Source organism: Salmo trutta, chromosome 26 (genome assembly GCF_901001165.1).
Source record: "Salmo trutta chromosome 26, fSalTru1.1, whole genome shotgun sequence".
Lineage (NCBI taxonomy): Eukaryota > Metazoa > Chordata > Actinopteri > Salmoniformes > Salmonidae > Salmo > Salmo trutta.
The window spans coordinates 2330060-2352443 of NC_042982.1; the positions used below are offsets into that span (position 1 = coordinate 2330060).

Consider the following 22384-nt stretch of genomic DNA (forward strand, 5'->3'; position numbering starts at 1 on the left):
GCAAACACTTTACAACTGGTGACCGTGTCAGTGTGCATGTGCCCAGCCCACCACAGGAATCAGAAGAGTGCGATTGGACAAGGACATCCCGGTTGACCAAATCCTTCAATAACCCAGACGACGCTGGGCCAATTGTGCACCACCTCATGGGTCTCCCGGTCACGGCACAGCCCAGGATCAAACCAGGATCTGTAGTGACACCTCTAGCACTGCGATGCAGTGCTTTAGATCACTGCACCACTCGGGAGGCCCAGCCAAAGGTGATTCTGACTCAGGGGTGTGAATACTTATGTAAATTAGATTTTTCTGTATTTCATTTTCACAAAATTTGACCTTTGTTTTTTTTAAACATGTTTTCACTTTGTCATTATGGGGTGTTATGTGAAGATGGGTGAGAACAAAAATCTATTGAAACCATTTCGAATTCAGGCTGTAACACAACACAATGTTGAATAAGTCAAGGGGTATGAATACTTTCTGAAGGCACTGTAGATAAAAAAATATGGCAGCAATTCCCCCAAGTTTTAGTGGGTAAGATGGAGGTTCCACCATATTTCTGAGACCTATCCAATCCTCTTAGATGTAGTGTCGAGGAGGAAGGGACTAGGGATTCAGGGAGTGAGAGAGAAAGAGACAAATGGGGAAAGAGAGAGATGGAAGAGACTGGGAGGTCGGCTTCGGAGTAATATTTTGAGAATTATGGCTTGGGGCCACTGGGCAGATATATAAATATTCATTGTGAAAGCAAAATTGATAACGTACAATTATGAATATAACTACTGTTCCCTGAAGGAGGAACATACTATGGAGAGTCAACGACCATTCATATTCCCCTGAAAACTGAAATAATGCCCAACTGGCCAATGGATGCCGAGCCTTCCCTCAGATGCCCCGCCTTCCTGGCTATAATACCCAAAGGCAGGCCATCACATCCATTTCCTCAATTCAGTACCCCTCTTCAGCGAGCTCAAATCCCCTGACAGCACGAGGAAAAACTATATTATACCTCATTACCTCTGTCAGGGAACAGTAGTTATTTTCATACATTCTCTTTCAGTCAGTCACTTGCTATAACATACAATGGGGACATACAATCAAGCCCCAAGCCGGCTCAAGGCGTACCAAACTAGGAGTCCCACGGCAACCCAAGCACACACAGATTCCACCGGTTCCAAAAAGGGGTTACAGAAGCCACATTTTTCGCTAATACTTACCCTAGAAGCCTGAACTGTCACAGCCTGATGAGGCCTGAACTGTCAGAGCCCCATATAGGGAACCAGAATATTCTGCAACTTGGCTATGCACACTGACATGATGCTACTGCAGCCCAAGTTCATAGACCCCATGGTTCCAAGAACAATACTTACCTTGTGAGGCTGAAATGTCAGAACTCGTACAAGGAACCCCAAGTCCAAAACAACAGAACACCTGTCATGACATGGTAAAGCATAGCATCGACCACGGCAGCCCAAGGCTCAAACCCACAGGAAACTGTGGTAACCTTGATAATGCACTCTTTACACGCTGCCAGCACCCACTTCTGGACCCAGCCATAAGAACACTATGAGCCACATCGGGAGCAGTTACATCCACACAATAAAACCTCTCACTGCAACACAGATATCACCAATTGTCATAGCCCTGAACAATACCCAAGCAGCCGCCACACCCCTAGTGGAGTGAGCACGCACACCGCTAGGCAACCTTTGTCCTTGTCGAAAGTCAGGGACCTCTGCCATATCGTGGATTCAGAGCATCTAATAGAACTCAAATGGTTTTCTTTAATGGAAGCTTCTCTAATGTCAAGCACGTAAAGTGTGGTGTACCGCATGGCAGCTCTCTAGGCCCTTTACTCTTTTCTATTCTTACCAATGACCTGCCACTGGCATTAAACAAAGCATGTGTTTACATGTATGCTGATGATTCAACAATATACGCATCAGCAACCACAGCTAATGAAGTCACTGAAACCCTTACAAAGAGTTGCAGTATGTTTTGGAATGGGTGGCCAATAATAAACTGGTGCTGAACATCTCTAAATCAAAGAGCATTGTATTTGCTAAAAATCATTCCCTATGTTCTAGACCTCAGCTGAATCTGGTAATGAATGGTGTGGCTGTTGAACAAGTTGAGGAGACTAAATTACTTGGCATTACCTGAGATTGTAAACTGTCATGGTCAAAACATATAGATTCAATGTTTGTAAAGATGGGGAGAGGTCTGTCCGTAATAGAAAAGCAAGTCCTGCAGGCTCTAGTTTTGTCTTATCTTGATTATTGTCCAGTTGTGTGGTCAAGTGCTACAAGGAAAGACCTAGTTAAGCTGCAACTGACCCAGAACAGAGCAGCACGTCTTGCTCTTCATTGTAATCAGAGGGCTAATATAATTACTATGCATACCAGTCTCTCTTGGTTAAGAGTTGAGTAGAGACTGACTGCATCTTTACTTTTTTTTATAAGAAACATTAATGTGTTGAAAATCCCAAATTGTTTGCTTAGTCAACTTTCACACACAATTATCCCACCAGACATGCCACCAGGGGTCTTTTCACAGTCCCCAAATCCAGAACAAATTCAAGAATGCGTTCATTATTATATAGAGCCATTATTGCATGGAACTCCATTCCGTCTCACATTGCTCAAGTGAATAGCAAACCTGATTTCAAAAAACAGATAAAGCAACACCTCACGACACAAAGCCTCTCCCCTATTTGACCTAGACAGTTTGTATGTGGGCTACGGGTGTTGCGGTGGGCTGTTGCGATGACCGTATTACCGCCACACCGGCGGTCACGAGTCATGAAGGCAGTCACATTTCACAATTACATTTTGGTAATTAGGCTTCTCCAAGCTCTGATGTTGCTGTTGGTCATTAGTAGCCTACCAAACTTGCTAACTGCCTGGTACTCAGCACTCTGTTGTCCCTCTAATCACACTGACATCATTCCAAATGTAATAAAACATCTAATCAAACACCTCAGGAGAGCCCATGAGCTCATGTTGTGGAACATTTCTATAGGCTATGCAATTGCCCAAGAAAACAGAGTAATGGCCTCTATTAAAAAGAGAAGGATCCCGTCAGCTTTCTATATGCTAGGCCTACTATATTTATTTCTCAACTTTTCTAATATTAAGCAAATACTAAGCACATTGCTTATCTTTACAACAGGAGTATAGCCTACCTGGCTTGCATGAAAATGAACCACAGGAAAAGCATCCTCCATTCGCTATTTAATTGTATAGATGACATGTATTTTTTCCCGCTGCCCCTGTTTCGAGACAGGTGCATGATAATGGTCCATTCTAAATCAAAAACGAATATCCCACATATATTATTTAGCATATGTAAAGACAATATTAAATCAAGAATAGTCTGATGGGTGACAATATTAGCCTATCACTTGTGAATGATGCTCAGCAAAAGGTTTGTATCACACCTAAAGGGTCCAAATAACTTCTTAAAACAAAGCACATTAATCCGCTTTACAAGGGGTGTAGAGCCTAACTGGCATACACAAGTTTGGGGAAGATCATTTTCACCATAAAAATGCACCTTTATAATAAAAGCATTACATGCAAATTTGCATTTGCGGGCCCTTTTGATAATGGTGTTTTCCCACTAATGGAACATTCCTGCTTATAGCTTACTGCCTTGTGCGCATTGCTGCGCATATAATTTGAAGAAATATCCTAATAGTTTATAAAGATTTTAAACTAAACGTCTAAACTAAACGTCTGTTGTGTCAGCCTCATTGCATAAAAAAGTTTGTTTGATGCTAGTGGTTGTATTAATTTGGGATCTTTCGTATCCCACAACTGTCCCAGACTATGCTTGGAATATTTATTTCTCACACAGATAGGATAGGTAAACTTTTGTACTACGGTACTGCTAGTAGATTGACGTAGGCTAGTGCTTTTGCTGTTCGTTAGGCCTACTCATCTTGTTGACGAAAAGTAAATGTGGACAGTTCTTCCAATATCTTCAATATGCATCTCGCAGTTGCGTTCCCGATGTGTCCGTCTTCACTTGTAGCCTGTGAGAAAGACCCAATCACGTGATGGAGTGCCCTACGAGTGAGATGAGAGGTGCTTCAGAGCAGGCAGACATGGATTTTTTTAGGGTGCATTATGGCCACACAAAGGGGATGCCGCTGGGAAATGTGAGGGCTTCTCTAATTGTGAATAGGAGATTGACAGAGTGTGTGCTGCCTGCACAAAAAACAAAGCAGACCTCATGCCTTTCAAGTGACTTTTTTCAAAAAATCCTTATTTTTAAAAATGTTTATTTCACCTTTATTTAACCAAACATACAATCAATAATACAGTAGAAAAGTCTATGTACAGCATGTGCAAATGAGGTAGGATAAGGGAGGTAAGGCAATAAATAGGCCATGGTGGCGAAGTAATTACAATATAGCAATTAAACATTGGAATGGTAGAATGTGCAGAAGATGAATGTGCAAGTAGAGATACTGGGGTGCAAAGGAGCAGGATAAATAAATAAATACAGTATGGGGATGAGGTAGATTGGATGGACTATTTACAGATGGGCTATGTACAAGTGACGGGATCTGTGAGCTGCTCTGACAGCTGGTGCTTAAAGCTAGTGAGGGATGTAAGAGTCTCCAGCTTTGGTGATTTTTGCAGTTCGTTCCAGTCATTGGCAGCAGAGAATTGGAAGGAGAGGCGGCCAAAGGAAGAATTGGCTTTGGGGGTGACCAGTGAGATATACCTGCTGGAGCGCGTGCTACGGGTGGGTGCTGCTATGGTGACCAGTGAGCTAAGATAAGGTGGGGCTTTACCTAGCAGAGACTTGTAGATGACCTGGAGCCAGTGGGTTTGGCGGCAAGTATGAAGCGAGGGCCAGCCAACGAGAGCGTACAGGTCGCAGCGGTGGGTAGTATATGGGGCTTTGGTGACAAAACGGATGGCACTGTGATAGACTGCATCCAATTTGTTGAGTAGAGAGATGGGGGCTATTTTGTAAATGACATCGCCGAAGTCGAGGATCGGTAGGATGGTCAGTTTTACGAGGGTATGTTTTGCAGCATAAGTGAAGGATGCTTTGTTGCGAAATAGGAAGCCGGTTCTAGATTACATTTTGGATTGGAGATGTTTAATGTGAGTCTGGAAGGAGAATTTACAGTCTAACCAGACACTTAGGTATTTGTAGTTGTCCACATATTCTAAGTCAGAACCGTCCAGAGTAGTGATGCTGGTCGGGCGGGCAGGTGCGGGCAGCGATCGGTTGAAGAGCATGCATTTAGTTTTACTTGCATTTAAGAGCAGTTGGAGGACACGGAAGGAGAGTTGTATGGCATTGAAGCTCGTCTGGATGTTAGTTAACACAGTGTCCAAAGACGGGCCAGAGGTATACAGAATGGTGTCGTCTGCGTAGAGGTGGATCAAAGAATCACCAGCAGCAAGAGCGACATCATTGATGTATACAGAGAAGAGAGTCAGCCCGAGAATTGAACCCTGTGGCACCCCCATAGAGACTGCCAGAGGTCCGGACAACAGGCCCTCCGATTTGACACACTGAACTCTATCAAAGTAGTTGGTGAACCAGGTGAGGCAATAAGCCAATAGGCCAATAAGAATGTGGTGATTGACAGAGTCGAAAGCCTTAGCCAGGTCGATGAATACGGCTGCACAGTAATGTCTCTTATCGATGGCGGTTATGATATCGTTTAGGACCTTGAGCGTGGCTGAGGTGCACCCATGACCAGCTCTGAAACCAGATTGCATAGCGGAGAAGGTAGAAAAATGCTTATTGAAATTCTCAATTATAGTGGATTTATCGGTGGTGACAGTGTTTCCTAGCCTCAGTGCAGTGGGCAGCTGGGAGGAGGTGCTCTTATTCTCCATGGACTTTACAGTGTCCCAGAATTGTTTTGAGTTTGTGCTACAGGATGCAAATTTCTGCTTGAAAAAGCTAGCCTTAGCTTTCCAAACTGCCTGTGTATATTGGTTCCTAACTTCTCTGAAAAGTTGCATACCACGGGGGCTATTCGATGCTAATGCAGAACGCCACAGGATGTTTTTGTGCTGGTCAAGGGCAGTCAAGTCTGGGGTGAACCAAGGGCTATATCTGTTCTTAGTTGACATTTTTTGAATGGGGCATGCTTATTTAAGATGGTGAGGAAGGTACTTTTAAAGAATAACCAGGCATCCTCTACTGACGGGATTGGGTCAATATCCTTCCAGGATACCTGGGCCAGGTCGATTAGAAAGGCCTGCTCACTGAAGTGTTTTAGGGAGCGTTTGACGGTGATGAGAGTTGGTCGTTTGACCGCAGACCCATAACGGATGCAGGCAATGAGGCAGTGATCGCTGAGATCTTGGTTGAAAACAGCAGAGGCGTATTTGGAGGGCAAGTTGGTTAGGATGACATCTATGAGGGTGCCCGTGTTTACGGATTTGAGGTTGTACCTGGTGGGTTCATTGATAATTTGTGTGAGATTGAGGGCATCAAGCTTAGATTGTAGGATGGCCGGGGTTTTAAGCATGTCACAGTTTAGGTCACCTAGCAGCACGAGCTCTGAAGATAGATGGGGAGCAATTAATTCACATATGGTGTCCAGGGCACAGCTGGGGGCAGAGGGTGGTCTATAGCAAGCGACAACGGTGGGAAACTTGTTTCTGGAAAGGTGGATTTTTAAAAGTAGAAGCTCGAATTGTTTGAGTACAGACCTGGATAGTAAAACAGAACTCTGCAGGCTATCTCTGCAGTAGATAGCAACACCGCCCCCTTTGGCAGTTCTATCTTGTCGGAAAATGTTATCGTTAGGGATGGACATTTCAGGGTTTTTGGTGGAGTTGCATCATGCAGCCTTACAATGTATTAAATCTTCAAAACATATAGCCCAACGTTTGTAGAACAACTAAAGTTATATTAATAACTCTAAATTAAGTACATATGAGTACCTATTTCTTTGTTAACCGCTCAACACAGCAGCATGTGTGCACTCCCTCCAATCGTTTGGAGAAAATATCCTTTGTATTTTATTCAGCTTTGTTCAATAGTATTCTCAATATAAAATAATGCAACGGAATTCTAAGCAAATCTTGTCTGCTAAATGAACTAGTGTAGCCCACAGCGATATGACGTACTCAGATCAGGAATTAACATAAGGACACAGCCCTACGTATGCTTTTTGTCTTTACATTTTTTTATATAGTTTTGTCCTTGAGCTGTTGTCTATTAATGTTCTTTATTATGTCATGTTTCATGTTTTGTGTGGACCCCAAGAAGAATAGCTGTCGCATTAGTACATAACATCAATTTGGAGTCACCTGGCACGGACTCCATACGGGAAGGGTGTACTGATATAAACCTTTAATGTGGAAAAAGAAAGGCCCTGCTCAAAAGATCCTGCAAGGACATCAAAATGTCCACCTAAGACCTCTGAAAAGGAGAAACTCCTTTAACCTGACACCAAATTGTGAATGAGAGACTGACGAACAACCCTCTTGTAAAGGACGCACGTGCCAACTGTATAGTCGTAATCACGTTTGAGGGTAAACTCCTAGCCGTCAAATTCAACCTTTCAGGGGCCAAACCCACAGATCCCATATCTGTGGTCATGGGTGCTGAACTCTCCTGTGCGCCTGGGACAATAGACCCAATGACACAGAACCCACCACGGGTCCCCGCGGAGTGCACAGATCCCTCATTGAGAAGAACAGATGACAACACACAGTTGTATTGCTTTTTTAATCAGGACAACAGTTTTCAGCTGTGCTAACATAATTGCAAAATGGTTTTCTAATGATCAATTAGCCTTTTAAAATGATAAACTTGGATTAGCTAACACAACGTGCCATTGGAACACAGGAGTGATGGTTGTTGATAATATGCCTATGTAGATATTCCATAAAAAATCTGCCGTTTCTAACTACAATAGTCATTTACAACATTACCAATGTCTACACTGTATTTCTGATCAATTTGATGTTATTTTAAGAGACAAAAACATTTACCTTTCTTTCAAAAACAAGGACATTTCTAAGTGACCCCAAACTTTTGAATGGTAGTGTATGCTGTCGGACCTTACCAACACATGGCCCTCCAACATCAGAAGGAAACGCCTCAGCGCCAGCAAAACAGTCCATAGCTCTAGGTCATTTATATGCAGCTCCCTTTACGCTGTTGACCAAATCCCTCTTTCCGAGTAGCCCACACACAGCGCTCCCCAACCCAGTAAGGATTCCTCTGCCGTGATCACCACAAAACAGACGCATCAACAGCGCTGAAAAAGACGTATCAACAAAAGTCCCAGAGGCACCACAGCTATCATAAAGGAACCGTGCCATACAGAGCCGGAATGCGACCCTCCTTTGTTGGGACAAAAACTCATGATTTAGATCTGAGTCCAGAAAGGATTTTTGTGGGATAAGAACCAGTAGAGCTGCGTCCTGTTTTTGTTTCTCTTCGAAACAGGCCTGTAAGGACCATAGTTGAGCCAAACAACCTTGTTGGCAAAACTGGCTCATCCAAATACATCCTCCTGTCCATGTCAAGAACAACACCATGAGCCTTTTACACTTTGTCCAGCTGATCCGCCAAGAACCGGCACTGTTTATTATTCGGAAGCTAAGTCACTTGGCAGCTTTCCATCCATCGGCGGTGTGCAAATGAGCCCCGCCTCCTTCATACCCTCTACATTCATGAACTCACCATAACCTGGCAGCACCAGCCTGGCTGAATGAGGGGAATCCCAGGTCATCTTTAGCTCATCTGCAAAATGTTTAAACAGGGCTAAGCGACGCTTCACTGCTGAAGGGACAGGAGGTAAATACCTTCCGCCTAAACCGGGAGGATGTTCACTGAGGGGGAGAAGATGGCCAATCCACCCCCAGGTGATCTTCTGCCTTATGACACAGCTCCATCAAAGGCGCATTAACCACTAATAGTTTACTCTCCCCACCAAAGCCGGGGCTTTAGATTGCCCCAGACTGATGTCATCCAATTAGTTAGCTTTTTTAAAACTTACTCTTACCACTGGCCATCTTACTCAAGCAAGGAAGCACTGGCTAAACAAGCAGAGCAGAAAGTAGTTCGCTTTTAGCAAACACAAAAACCGATACCAATACCCAAAACTCTCAACATCTAGGGGGACAAGTACTCCCCACTAACAGACACCTAAGTCAGAGCCAAATCTCGTAGTCTTTGTGTGCTTGAAAAGGCGAGCTGAAGAGAGAAGAATTGAGGAAATAGATGTGAGCCCCGGTATAATAGCCAGGAAGGCAAGGCTTTCAAGGGCGGACTCTGTCAAATGAATTGACACTGGAGAGACAAAGCAGGTATGGGGAGTCAAGCATTTACTAAGGAACGGACATGGAACGAGTCAGGAACAGCGTCAGCACAAGGGTAACAAAGACAAAAACAATGAATGCATCAGCAGGGATTAGAGCAGGGGAACTGACAAATATAGGGGAGGTAATAAACAGGTGATGAGTCCAGGTGAGTTCAATATTACTGATGCGCGTGACGAGGGAAGGCAGGTGTGTGTAATTGATGATGGCAGGAGTGCGTGACGCAGGGCAGCCTGGCGCCCTGAAGCACCGGGGGGAAGAGCGGGAGCAGGCGTGACAGTACCCCCCCTCTAGGGGCGCCACCTGGCGTCTAACCTGAGCGAAACGGCCGAGACATGGGCGCTGGGCAAGCCGGTTGGGGTGTGGAAGCCCGACGAACCGGCAGGAGCATGGGAGCCTGGCGAGCCGGCTGAGGCAAGGACGCCTGTCGACCCCGCTGCAATGAGGGAGCCCGATGATCCGGTGGAGCGTGACATGGAATGGTAACCTGCCGAGCCAGCCGAGGCAAGGAAACCTCTCGAGCCAGCCAGGGCGTGGAAGCCCGATGGGCTGGCTTAGGCACCCCTGGTTCCACCCCGACGTCACCAAATCAAATCAAATCAAATTTATTTATATAGCCCTTCGTACATCAGCTGAAATCTCAAAGTGCTGTACAGAAACCCAGCCTAAAACCCCAAACAGCAAGCAATGCATGTGAAAGAAGCACGGTGGCTGGGAAAAACTCCCTAGGAAAAACTCCTGAGAAAGGCCAAAAACCTAGGAAGAAACCTAGAGAGGAACCAGGCTATGAGGGGTGGCCAGTCCTCTTCTGGCTGTGCCGGGTGGATATTATAACAGAACATGGTCAAGATGTTAAAATGTTCGTAAATGACCAGCATGGTCAAATAATAATAATCATAGTAATTGTCGAGGGTGCAACAAGCACGTCCGGTGAACAGGTCAGGGTTCCGTAGCCGCAGGCAGAACAGTTGAAACTGGAGCAGCAGCATGGCCAGGTGGACTGGGGACAGCAAGGAGTCATCATGCCAGGTAGTCCTAGGGCTCAGGTCCTCCGAGAGAAAGAAAGAAAGAAAGAGAGAATTAGAGAGAGCATATTTACATTCACACAGGACACCGGATAAGACAAGAGAATACTCCAGATGTAACAGACTGACCCTAGCCCCCCGACACATAAACTACTGCAGCATAAATACTGGAGGCTGAGACAGGAGGGATCAGAAGACACTGTGGCCCCATCCGATGATACCCCCGGACAGGGCCAAACAGGCAGGATATAACCCCACCCACTTTGCCAAAGCACAGCCCCCACACCACTAGAGGGATATCTACAACCACCAACTTACCGTCTGAAGACAAGGCCGAGTATAGCCCACAAAGATGTCCGCCACGGCACAACCCAAGGGGGGGGCGCCAACCCAGACAGGAAGACCACGTCAGTGGCTCAACCTACTCAAGTGACGCACCCCTCCCATGGACGGCATGGAAGAACACCAGTAAGTCAGTGACTCAGCCCCTGTAAAAGGGTTAGAGGCAGAGAATCCCAGTGGGAAGAGGGGAACCGACAAGGCAGAGACAGCAAGGGCGGTTCGTTGCTCCAGCCTTTCCGTTCACCTTCACACTCCTGGGCCAGACTATACTTAATCATAGGACCTACTGAAGAGATAAGTCTTCAGTAAAGACTTAAAGGTTGAGACTGAGTCTGCGTCTCTCACATGGGTAGGCAGACCATTCCATAAAAATGGAGCTCTATAGGAGAAAGCCCTACCTCCAGCCGTTTGCTTAGAAATTCTAGGGACAATTAGGAGGCCTGCGTCTTGTGACCGTAGCGTACGTGTAGGTATGTACGGCAGGACCAAATCGGAAAGATAGGTAGGAGCAAGCCCATGTAATGCTTTGTAGGTTAGCAGTAAAACCTTGAAATCAGCCCTTGCCTTAACAGGAAGCCAGTGTAGGGAAGCTAGCACTGGAGTAATATGATCAAATTTTTTGGTTCTAGTCAGGATTCTAGCAGCCGTATTTAGCACTAACTGAAGTTTGTTTAGTGCTTTATCCGGGTAGCCGGAAAGTAGAGCATTGCAGTAGTCGAGCCTAGAAGTAACAAAAGCATGGATTAATTTTTCTGCGTCATTTTTGGACAGAAAGTTTCTGATTTTTGCAATGTTACGTAGATGGAAAAAAGCTGTCCTTGAAGCAGTCTTGATATGTTCTTCAAAAGACAGATCAGGGTCCAGAGTAACGCCGAGGTCCTTCACAGTTTTATTTGAGACGACTGTACAACCATCCAGATTAATTGTCAGATTCAACAGAAGATCTCTTTGTTTCTTGGGACCTAGGACAAGCATCTCTGTTTTGTCCGAGTTTAAAAGTAGAAAATTTGCAGCCATCCACTTCCTTATGTCTGAAACACAGGCTTCTAGCGAGAGCAATTTTGGGGCTTCACCATGTTTCATTGAAATGTACAGCTGTGTGTCGTCCGCATAGCAGTGAAATTTAACATTATGTTTTCGAATGACATCCCCAAGAGGTAAAATATATAGTGAAAACAATAGTGGTCCTAGAACGGAACCTTGAGGAACACCGAAATTTACAATTGATTTGTCAGAGGACGAACCATTCACAGAGACAAACTGATATCTTTCCGACAGATAAGATCTAAACCAGGCCAGAACTTGTCCATGTAGACCAATTTGGGTTTCCAATCTCTCCAAAAGAATGTGGTGATCGATGGTATCAAAAGCGGCACTAAGATCTAGGAGCATGAGGACAGATGCAGAGCCTCGGTCTGACGTCATTAAAAGGTCATTTACCACCTTCACAAGTGCAGTCTCAGTGCTATGATGGGGTCTAAAACCAGACTGAAGCGTTTCGTATACATTGTTTGTCTTCAGGAAGGCAGTGAGTTGCTGCGCAACAACTTTTTCTAAAATTTTTGAGAGGAATGGAAGATTCGATATAGGCCGATAGTTTTTTATAATTTCTGGGTCAAGATTCGGCTTTTTCAAGAGAGGCTTTATTACTGCCACTTTTAGTGAGCTTGGTACACATCCGGTGGATAGAGAGCCGTTTATTATGTTCAACATAGGAGGGCCAAGCACAGGAAGCAGCTCTTTCAGTAGTTTAGTTGGAATAGGGTCCAGTATGCAGCTTGAGGGTTTGGAGGCCATGATTATTTTCATCATTGTGTCAAGAGATATAGTACTAAAACACTTTAGTATCTCCCTTGAGCCAAGGTCCTGGCAGAGTTGTGCAGACTCTGGACAATGAAGCCCTGGAGGAATACCCAGATTTAAAGAGGAGTCCGTAATTTGCTTTCTAATGATCATGATCTTTTCCTCAAAAAAGTTCATAAATTTATTACTGCTGAAGTGAAAGCCATCCTCCATTTGCGAATGCTGCTTTTTAGTTAGCTTTGCGACAGTGTCAAAAAGAAATTTCGGATTGTTCTTATTTTCCTCAATTAAGTTGGAAAAATAGGATGATCGTGCAGCAGTGAGGGCTCTTCGATACTGCACGGTACTGTCTTTCCAAGCTAGTCGGAAGACTTCCAGTTTAGTGTGGCGCCATTTCCGTTCCAATTTTCTGGAAGCTTGCTTCAGAGCTCGTGTATTTTCTGTATACCAGGGAGCTAGTTTCTTATGACAGATGTTTTTAATTTTTAGGGGTGCAACTGCATCTAGGGTATTGCGCAAGGTTGAATTGAGTTCCTCGGTTAGGTGGTTAACTGATTCTTGTCCTCTGACGTCCTTGGGTAGGCAGAGGGAGTCTGGAAGGGCATCAAGGAATCTTTGGGTTGTCTGAGAATTTATAGCACGACTTTTAATCTTCCTTGGTTGGGGTCTGAGCAGATTATTTGTCGCAATTGTAAACGCAATAAAATGGTGGTCCGATAATCCAGGATTATGAGGAAAAACATTAAGATCCACAACATTTATTCCATGGGACAAAACTAGGTCCAGAGTATGACTGTGGCAGTGAGTAGGTCCAGAGACATGTTGGACAAAACCCACTGAGTCGATGATGGCTCCGAAAGCCTTTTGGAGTGGGTCTGTGGACTTTTCCATGTGAATGTTAAAGTCACCAAAAATTAGAATATTATCTGCTATGACTACAAGATCCGATAGGAATTCAGGGAACTCAGTAAGGAACACTGCATATGGCCCAGGAGGCCTGTAAACAGTAGCTATAAAAAGTGATTGAGTAGGCTGCATAGATTTCATGACTAGAAGCTCAAAAGACGAAAACGTCATTGTTTTTTTTTTTGTAAATTGAAATTTGCTATCGTAAATGTTAGCAACACCTCCGCCTTTGCCGGATGCACGGGGGGTTTGGTCACTAGTGTAACCAGGGGGTGAGGCCTCATTTAACACAGTAAATTCATCAGGCTTAAGCCATGTTTCAGTCAGGCCAATCACATCAAGATTATGATCAGTGATTAGTTCATTGACTATAACTGCCTTGGAAGTGAGGGATCTAACATTAAGTAACCCAATTTTGAGATGTGAAGTATCACAATCTCTTTCAATAATGGCAGGAATGGAGGAGGTCTTTATACTAGTAAGATTACTGAAGCGAACACCGCCATTTTTAATTTTGCCCAACCAAGATCGAGGCACAGACACGGTCTCAATGGGGAAAGCTGAGCTGACTACGCTAACTGTGCTCGTGGCAGACTCCACTAAGCTGGCAGGCTGGCTAACAGCCTGTTGCCTGGCCTGCACCCTATTTCATTGTGGAGCTAGAGGAGTTAGAGCCCTGTCTATGTTCGTAGATAAGATGAGAGCACCCCTCCAGCTAGGATGGAGTCCGTCACTCCTCAGCAGGCCAGGCTTGGTCCTGTTTGTGGGTGAATCCCAGAAAGAGGGCCAGTTATCTACAAATTCTATCTTTTGGGAGGGGCAGAAAACAGTTTTCATCCAGCGATTGAGTTGTGAGACTCTGCTGTAGAGCTCATCACTCCCCCTAACTGGGAGGGGGCCAGAGACAATTACTCGATGCCGACACATCTTTCTAGCTGATTTACACGCTGAAGCTATATTGCGCTTGGTGACCTCTGACTGTTTCATCCTAACATCGTTGGTGCCGACATGGATAACAATATCTCTATACTCTCTACACTCGCCAGTTTTAGCTTTAGCCAGCACCGTCTTTAGATTAGCCTTAACGTCGGTAGCCCTGCCCCCTGGTAAACAGTGTATGATCGCTGGATGATTAGTTTTAAGTCTAATACTGCGGGTAATGGAGTCGCCAATGACTAGGGTTTTCAATTTGTCAGAGCTAATGGTGGGAGCCGTCGGCGTCTCAGACCCCACAACGGGAGGAGCAGAGACCAGAGAAGTCTCGGCCTCCGACTCCGACTCGCTTAACGGGGAGAACCGGTTGAAAGTTTCTGTCGGCTGAATAAGCGACACCGGTTGAGCATTCCTACAGCGTTTCCCTCCAGAAGCCATGAGAAAGATGTCCGGCTGCGGGGACCGTGCGAGGGGGTTTATACTAACGTTACTATCTGTACTTGCTGGTGGCACAGACGCTGTTTCATCCTTTCCTACACTGAAATGACCCTTGCCTAACGATTGCGTCTGAAGCTGGGCTTGCAGCACAGCTATCCTTGCCGTAAGGCGATCGTTCTCCTGTATATTATGAGTACAACGACTGCAATTAGAAGGCATCATGTTAATGTTACTTAGCTTCGGCTGTTTGAAGTCCTGACGAACCATGTCCAGATAAAACCTCCGGGGTAGGAAAGTTGAATGAAAAAAAAAGTTGAGTGAGGGAAAAAGTAAAAATATACGGTAATGAAAAAGTAAAAACCGTCAGGTAGCAAAGTAAAAACGGCAACAAAAACGCACAACAGCGTAAACAAGTCTGCAAGTTGTGACCGGAAAACCAACAAAACAAACAAAACAAAAAAACTCCTGGGCCGGCTGGGCGAACAAAACCTGACGATCCGGCTGAGGCCCAACGTGGGATGGGCGCTTTCCAAGCCAACCGGGGGAAGGAAACATCTCGAGCCAGCTAGATCGTGGAAGCTCGACGTTTCCATCGACGGTGACCCAGAGCTGACGTCACCACCAACCGGAACACCAGTACTCCCCGATGCGTCGTATGTTGGCTGATGCATTCTGTCACATGAATTGACGCTGGAGAGGCAAAGCAGGTACAGGGAGTCAAACATTTACTAAGGAACGGACATGGAACGAGACAAGGACAGCGTCAGCACAAGGGTAACAAAGACAAAAACAGTTAATGCATCAGCAGGGAACAGAGCAGGGGAACTGACAAATATAGGGGAGGTAATAAACAGGTGATGAGTGAGTCCAGGTGAGTCCAATATCGCTGATGCGCGTGACGAGGGAAGGCAGATGTGCGTAATTCATGATGTAGGAGTGCGTGATGCAGGGCAGCCTGGCGCCAGGCTGACAAACTCGGCATCCATTGGCTTGTTGGGCGTTTTTCAGGTGAATATGGTTGAGCGTTGACTCCCCATAGTATGTTATACTGAATGACCGACTGAAAGGGAACAGCAATATGTTTTTGGGAATCCAAGTTCGTCGCATTGTCTGTCACTTTCCAATCTATACTTGTGTCTGTCTTTCTGTTCACATCTGTCTGTATGTCTGTCTGTCTGTTCATGTCTGTCTCTGTCTGTCTGCGTGTCTGTTCACGTCTGTCAGGATCGTGAAGTTTCCCAACACGCTGAACAAAGACGGCACCCGCAAGGCCATCAGCATTGCGTTCTCCAAGTGGAGCGACGTGTCCCCTCTCTACTTCGCTGAAATCACAAACCCCAACAAGAGTGCTGACATTGTCATCGGTAAGACCACATAATTAAACAGAACCTGACAGTGTCACTATGGATTAGACATTAATAAGTTAAAGGTGTGTGTGTGACTGCTTTAAATGTGTGCGCATGTGTGTGCTCATGCTTCCAGGCTTCTACACGTGGAACCACACAGACTGCTGGTGGTCTCCATTGCACCCCTGTTTTGATGGGCTAAACGGGGAGTTGGCCCATGCCTTCCTGCCCCCGCGCGGGGAGATCCACTTTGACAACCACGAGTTCTGGATCCTGGGGAAGTCCCGCTTCAGCTGGAAACAAGGTGCAAAGACTCTCCTCCCTGTCTGTCTGTGCTCCGATTCTCTATCCTCGCCCAAAAAGTGTACTCGTTCACTTTCCCCCACCCATGGATTTTAAAGGAATCGATTGACGTTGATGACATCTTTTTAGATGCTTTTATCAGATGTAAACTTGATGTTGTCTTGAAAAAAAAACTGTTTACCTGGTTGTAACAGAGACCAGTTGGTAATAATCTGGTTGACGTATCCTCAACCAGAAAACCAGTTTACAACCAGAGTTGCACTTGATATTGTGTGTGTTAGATGGGCGCGAAGAGGTTGCACTTTGTGCTGACTCTGCCCGCCAGACAAGCTACTGTAAATCAAACATACTTCCGTTATCCCCCTTGTCCTTTTTGTGGGCGGAAAATTTTATTTATTGGTTTTCACAACATTCAATAAGTCATGTGACATTTAGTAATTCTATTTTATAAGCACAGCAAATAACAAAAACAAACAACAAACAAACAAAAACAAAAAACATACAGCACATAGATACATCAAACAAATGTATTGTATCATACAATAACACCTGCATATACAGGTAACTGCAAAAATAAAGGAAACACCAACATAAAGTGTCTCAATAGGGCGTTGAGCAGCTCCAATGCACCTTGGCAGCTTCAATGCACCTGGGCATAGATCAGGGACATCATGCACCCAAAAAATCTGAGGGGGCACAAAGTATGTGAGGATGTCTGGGGGTGGTACGTAGGGGGGCTAGGCCCACCGTCCTTAAGTTGGACAATTTAGAATTTTTCAAACACCTAAAACAGCTTTTTCCTGCAATCGAGAGCCATAATCATTATGATTAATTCTGCATATCTAAGCATACCTCTTGAGCTGTCTGTATCCTCCTGACTGGTGGCTATTTTTTTTAAAGCAACTAAATATGCTTCTCTGCAAAAATCTGGGTAAAAGATTGAAAGGTTATGTGAGTCTTACTTAGTACATTTAGTAGTTGTTTGCTTTTCTAGTCCTCCAACCTTGCCAGCAGGCATGCCAGCTAAGATAGTTAGATAAGCTAGCTACTTTAACTTGATTGATAGCCTGAAATGGTTTCTTGGTAGCTAGTTATGAGTTTGGGAACTTATCTGGGCTAGCTGAAGCCAACTTCATAAGAGTGCTAGGTGGCTAGTAGTATTACAGAGAAACAAACAACAACAAAAAAATGAAATATATACAGTGATGGAAAAAAGTATTTGATCCCCTGCTGATTTTGTACGTTTGCCCACTGACAAAGAAATGATCAGTCTATAATTTTAATGGTAGGTTTATTTGAACAGTGAGAGACAGAATAACAACAAAAACATCCAGAAAAACGTATGTAAAAAATGTTATAAATTGATTTGCATTTTAATGAGGGAAATAAGTATTTGACCCCCTCTCAATCAGAAAGATTTCTGGCTCCCAGGTGTCTTTTATATAGGTAACGAGCTGAGATTAGGAGCACACTCTTAAAGGGAGTGCTCCTAATCTCAGTTTGTTACCTGTATAAAAGACACCTGTCCACAGAAGCAATCAATCAATCAGATTGCAAACTCTACACCATGGCCAAGACCAAAGAGCTCTCCAAGGATGTCAGGGATAAGATTGTAGACCTACACAAGGCTGGAATGGGCTACAAGACCATCGCCAAGCAGCTTGGTGAGAAGGTGACAACAGTTGGTGCGATTATTCGCAAATGGAAGAAACACAAAAGAACTGTCAATCTCCCTCGGCCTGGGGCTCCATGCAAGATCTCACCTCGTGGAGTTGCAATGATCATGAGAACGGTGAGGAATCAGCCCAGAACTACACGGGAGGATCTTGTCAATGATCTCAAGGCAGCTGGGACCATAGTCACCAAGAAAACAATTGGTAACACACTACGCCGCGAAGGACTGAAATCCTGCAGCGCCCGCAAGGTCCCCCTGCTCAAGAAAGCACATATACATGCCCGTCTGTAGTTTGCCAATGAACATCTGAATGATTCAGCGGACAACTGGGTGAAAGTGTTGTGGTCAGATGAGACCAAAATGGAGCTCTTTGGCATCAACTCAACTCGCCGTGTTTGGAGGAGGAGGAATGCTGCCTATGACCCCAAGAACATCATCCCCACCGTCAAACATGGAGGTGGAAACATTATGCTTTGGAGGTGTTTTTCTGCTAAGGGGACAGGACAACTTCACCGCATCAAAGGGACGATGGACGGGGCCATGTACCGTCAAATCTTGGGTGAGAACCTCCTTCCCTCAGCCAGGGCATTGAAAATGGGTCGTGGATGGGTATTCAAGCATGACAATGACCCAAAACACACGGCCAAGGCAACAAAGGAGTGGCTCAAAAAGAAGCACATTAAGGTCCTGGAGTGGCCTAGCCAGTCTCCAGACCTTAATCCCATAGAAAATCTGTGGAGGGAGCTGAAGGTTCGAGTTGCCAAACGTCAGCCTCGAAACCTTAATGACTTGGAGAAGATCTGAAAAGAGGAGTGGGACAAAATCACTCCTGAGATGTGTGCAAACCTGGGGGCCAACTACAAGAAACGTCTGACCTCTGTGATTGCCAACAAGGGTTTTGCCAGCAAGTACTAAGTCATGTTTTGCAGAGGGGTCAAATACTTATTTCCCTCATTAAATTGCAAATCAATTTATAACATTTTTGACATGTGTTTTTCTGGATGTTTTTGTTGTTATTCTGTCTCTCACTGTTCAAATAAACCTACCATTAAAATTATAGACTGATCATTTCTTTGTCAGTGAGCAAATGTACAAAATCAGCAGGGGATCAAATACTTTTTCCCCTCACTGTACATTGCCTTCATGAAGTATTCACACACCTTGACTTTTTCAACGTTTTATTGTGTAACAAAGTGGGATTAAAATGGATTTAATTGTCATTCTTTCTCAGCAAAGTGGATTTTTTTCCTCCCAAATATATATTTTATTAGTCAATCAATCAAATGTATTTATAAAGCCTTTTTTACATCAGCAGATGTCACAAAGTGCTATACAGAAACCCAGTCTAAAACCCCAAACAGCAAGCAATGCAGATATAGAAGTACAGTGGCTAGGAAGAACTCCCTAGAAAGGCAGGAACCTATGAAGAAACCTAGAGAGGAACCAGGCTCTCAGGGGTGGGCCAGTCCTCTTCTGGCTGTGCCGGATGGAGATTATAAGAGTACATGGCCATTAAGGCCAGATTGTTCTTCAAGATGTTCATAGATGACCAGCATGGTCAAATAATAATCACAGTGGTTGTAAAGGGTGCAACAGGTTAGTACCTCAGGAGTAAAGGTCAGTTGGCTTTTCATAGCCAAACATTCAGAGGTTGAGGCAGCAGGTGCGGTAGAGAGAGAGAGAGTTGAAAACAGCAGGTCCGGGACAAGGTAGCACGTCTGGTAAACAGGTCAGGATTCCATAGCAGCAGGCAGAACAGTTGAAACTGGTGCAGCAGCACAACCAGGTGGACTGGGGAAATCCAGGAGTCATCAGGCCAGGTAGTCCTGAGGCATGGTCCTAGGGCTCATGTCCTCCGGGAGGGGAGGGAGAGAGAGAGAATTAGGGGGAGCATACTTACATTCACACAGGACACCAGATAAGATAGGATAATTACACCAGAAATAACAGACTGATTCTAGCCTCCGGCACATAGACTATTGCAGCATAGATACTGGAGGCTGAGACGGGGGGTCGGGGGACACTGTGGCCCCGTCCGACGATACCCCCTGACAGGGCCAACCAGGCAGGATATAACACCACCCACTTTGCCAAAGCACAGGTCCCACACCACTAGAGGGATATCAACAGACCACCAACTTACTACCATGAGACAAGGCTTATAGCCCACGAAGATCTCCTCCACCACACAAGCTCGAAGGGGTGAAAAACCGGACAGGAAGATCACGTCAGTGACTCAACCCACTCAAGTGACGCACCCCTCCTAGGGACGGCATGGAAAAGCACCAGTAACCCAGTGACTCAGCCCCTGAAAAACAGGGTCAGAGGCAGAGAATCCCAGTGGAGAGAGGGGAACCGGCCAGGCAGAGACAGCAAGGGCGGTTTGTCACTCCAGTGCCTTGCCGTTCACCTTGCATCCCTGGCCCAGACTACACTCAATCATAGGACCTACTAAAGAGATGAGTCTTCAGTAAAGACTTAAAGGTTGAGACCGAGTCTGCGTCTCTCACATGGATAGGCAGACCATTCCATAAAAATTGAGCTCTATAGGAGAAAGCCCTGCCTCCAGCTGTTTGCTTAGACATTCTAGGGACAATAAGGAGACCTGCGTCTTGTGACCGCAGCGTACGTACAGCAGGACCAAATCGGAAAGATAGCTAGGAGCAAGCCCGTGTAATGCTTTGTAGGTTATCAGTAAAACCTTGAAATCAGCCCTAGCCTTAACAGGAAGCCAGTGTAGAGAGGCTAGTACTACTATTAGCTACATTAATGGAAAATAAAATATCTTGATTAGATATGTAGAAAACGCCCTGGGTCAATAAATGTTAAAATCACCTTTGGCAGCGATTACAGTTGTGTCTTTTGGGTAAGTCTCTAAAAGCCTTGCACAACTGGATTGTACAGTATTTGCCCATTATTCTTTAAATAATTATTCAAGCGCTTTCAAGTTGGTTGTTGATCATTGCTAGACAGACATTTTCAAGACTTGCCATAGATTTTCAAGCCGATTTCATTAAAAACTGTAACTACGCCACTCAGGAACATTCAACGTCTTCTTGGTAAGCAACTTCAGTATTTATTTGGCCTTGTGTTTTAGGTAAATGTCTTGCTGAAAGGTGAATTCACCTCCCAGTGTCTATTGGAAAGCAGATTGAACCAGGTTTTCCTTTAGGATTTTGCCTGTGCATGGCTCTATTACGTTAATTTTTATCCTAAAACACTCCCTAGTCTACTTTGTGTATGTAAACTTTTGACCCACTGGAATTATGACACAGTGAATTAGAAGTGAAGTAATCAGTCTGTAAACAATTGTTGTAAAAATTACTTGTGTCATGTCCTAACCAACTTGCAAAAACTAGTTTGTTAACAAGACATTTGTGGAAATTGTACTCTGGTCTGATGAAACAAAAATGTCCATAAAGACCATCGTTATGTTTGGAGGAAAAAGGGGGAGGCTTGTAAGCCGAATAACACCATCCCAACCGTGAAGCACGGGGGTGGCAGCATCATGTTGTGGGGGTGCTTTGCTGCAAGAAGATATATTGAAGCAACATCTCAAGACATCAGTCAGGAAGTTAAAGCTTGGTCGCAAATGGGTCTTCCAAATGGACATACTTCTAAAGTTGTGGCAAAATGGCTTAAGGACAACAAAGTCAAGGTATTGGAGTGGCCATCACAAAGCCCTGACCTCAATCCCATAGAACATTTGTGGGCAGAAATTGAAAAAGCGTGTGCATGCAAGGAGGCCTACAAACTTGACTCAGTTACACCAGCTCTGTCAGGAGGAAGGGGACAAAATTCACCAAACTTATTGTGGGAAGCTTGTGGAAGGCTACCCGAAACATTTGACCCAAGTTAAACAATTTAAAAGCAATGCTACCAAATACTAATTGAGTGTATGTAAACTTCTGACATACTGGGAATGTGATGGAAGAAATAAAAGCTGAAATAAATCATTCTCTCTACTATTATTCTGACATTTCACATTCTTAAAATAATGTGGTGATCCTAAATGACCTAAAACAGGGAATTTTTACTGGGATTAAATGTTAGGAATTGCGAACAACTTGAGTTTAAATATATTTGGCTGAGGTGTATGTACATTTCCCGACTTCAACTGTATTTTTGTACCTTTATTTAACTAGGCAAGTCAGTTAAGAACAGATTCTTATTTAAAATGACTGCCTACCGGGGAACAATAGGTTAACTGCCTCGTTCAGGGGCAGAACGACAGATTTTTACCTTTTCAGCTCAGGGATTTGATCGAGCAACCTTTCGGTTATTGGCCCAAGGCTC

The 22384-nt window shown here is 44.7% G+C and overlaps 1 protein-coding gene across 2 annotated transcripts in view; it reads left to right on the plus strand.

The window, feature by feature from the left end:
* Positions 1-22384, plus strand: part of mmp23bb (matrix metallopeptidase 23bb) — a 37720-nt gene that overhangs the window by 11209 nt on the left and 4127 nt on the right. For both annotated transcript variants that reach the window (XM_029714356.1, XM_029714357.1), the window contains 2 exons: positions 15989-16128; positions 16247-16414. In XM_029714356.1, the coding sequence (XP_029570216.1) occupies positions 15989-16128; positions 16247-16414 (308 nt within the window). The remainder of the gene's footprint in view (positions 1-15988; positions 16129-16246; positions 16415-22384) is intronic.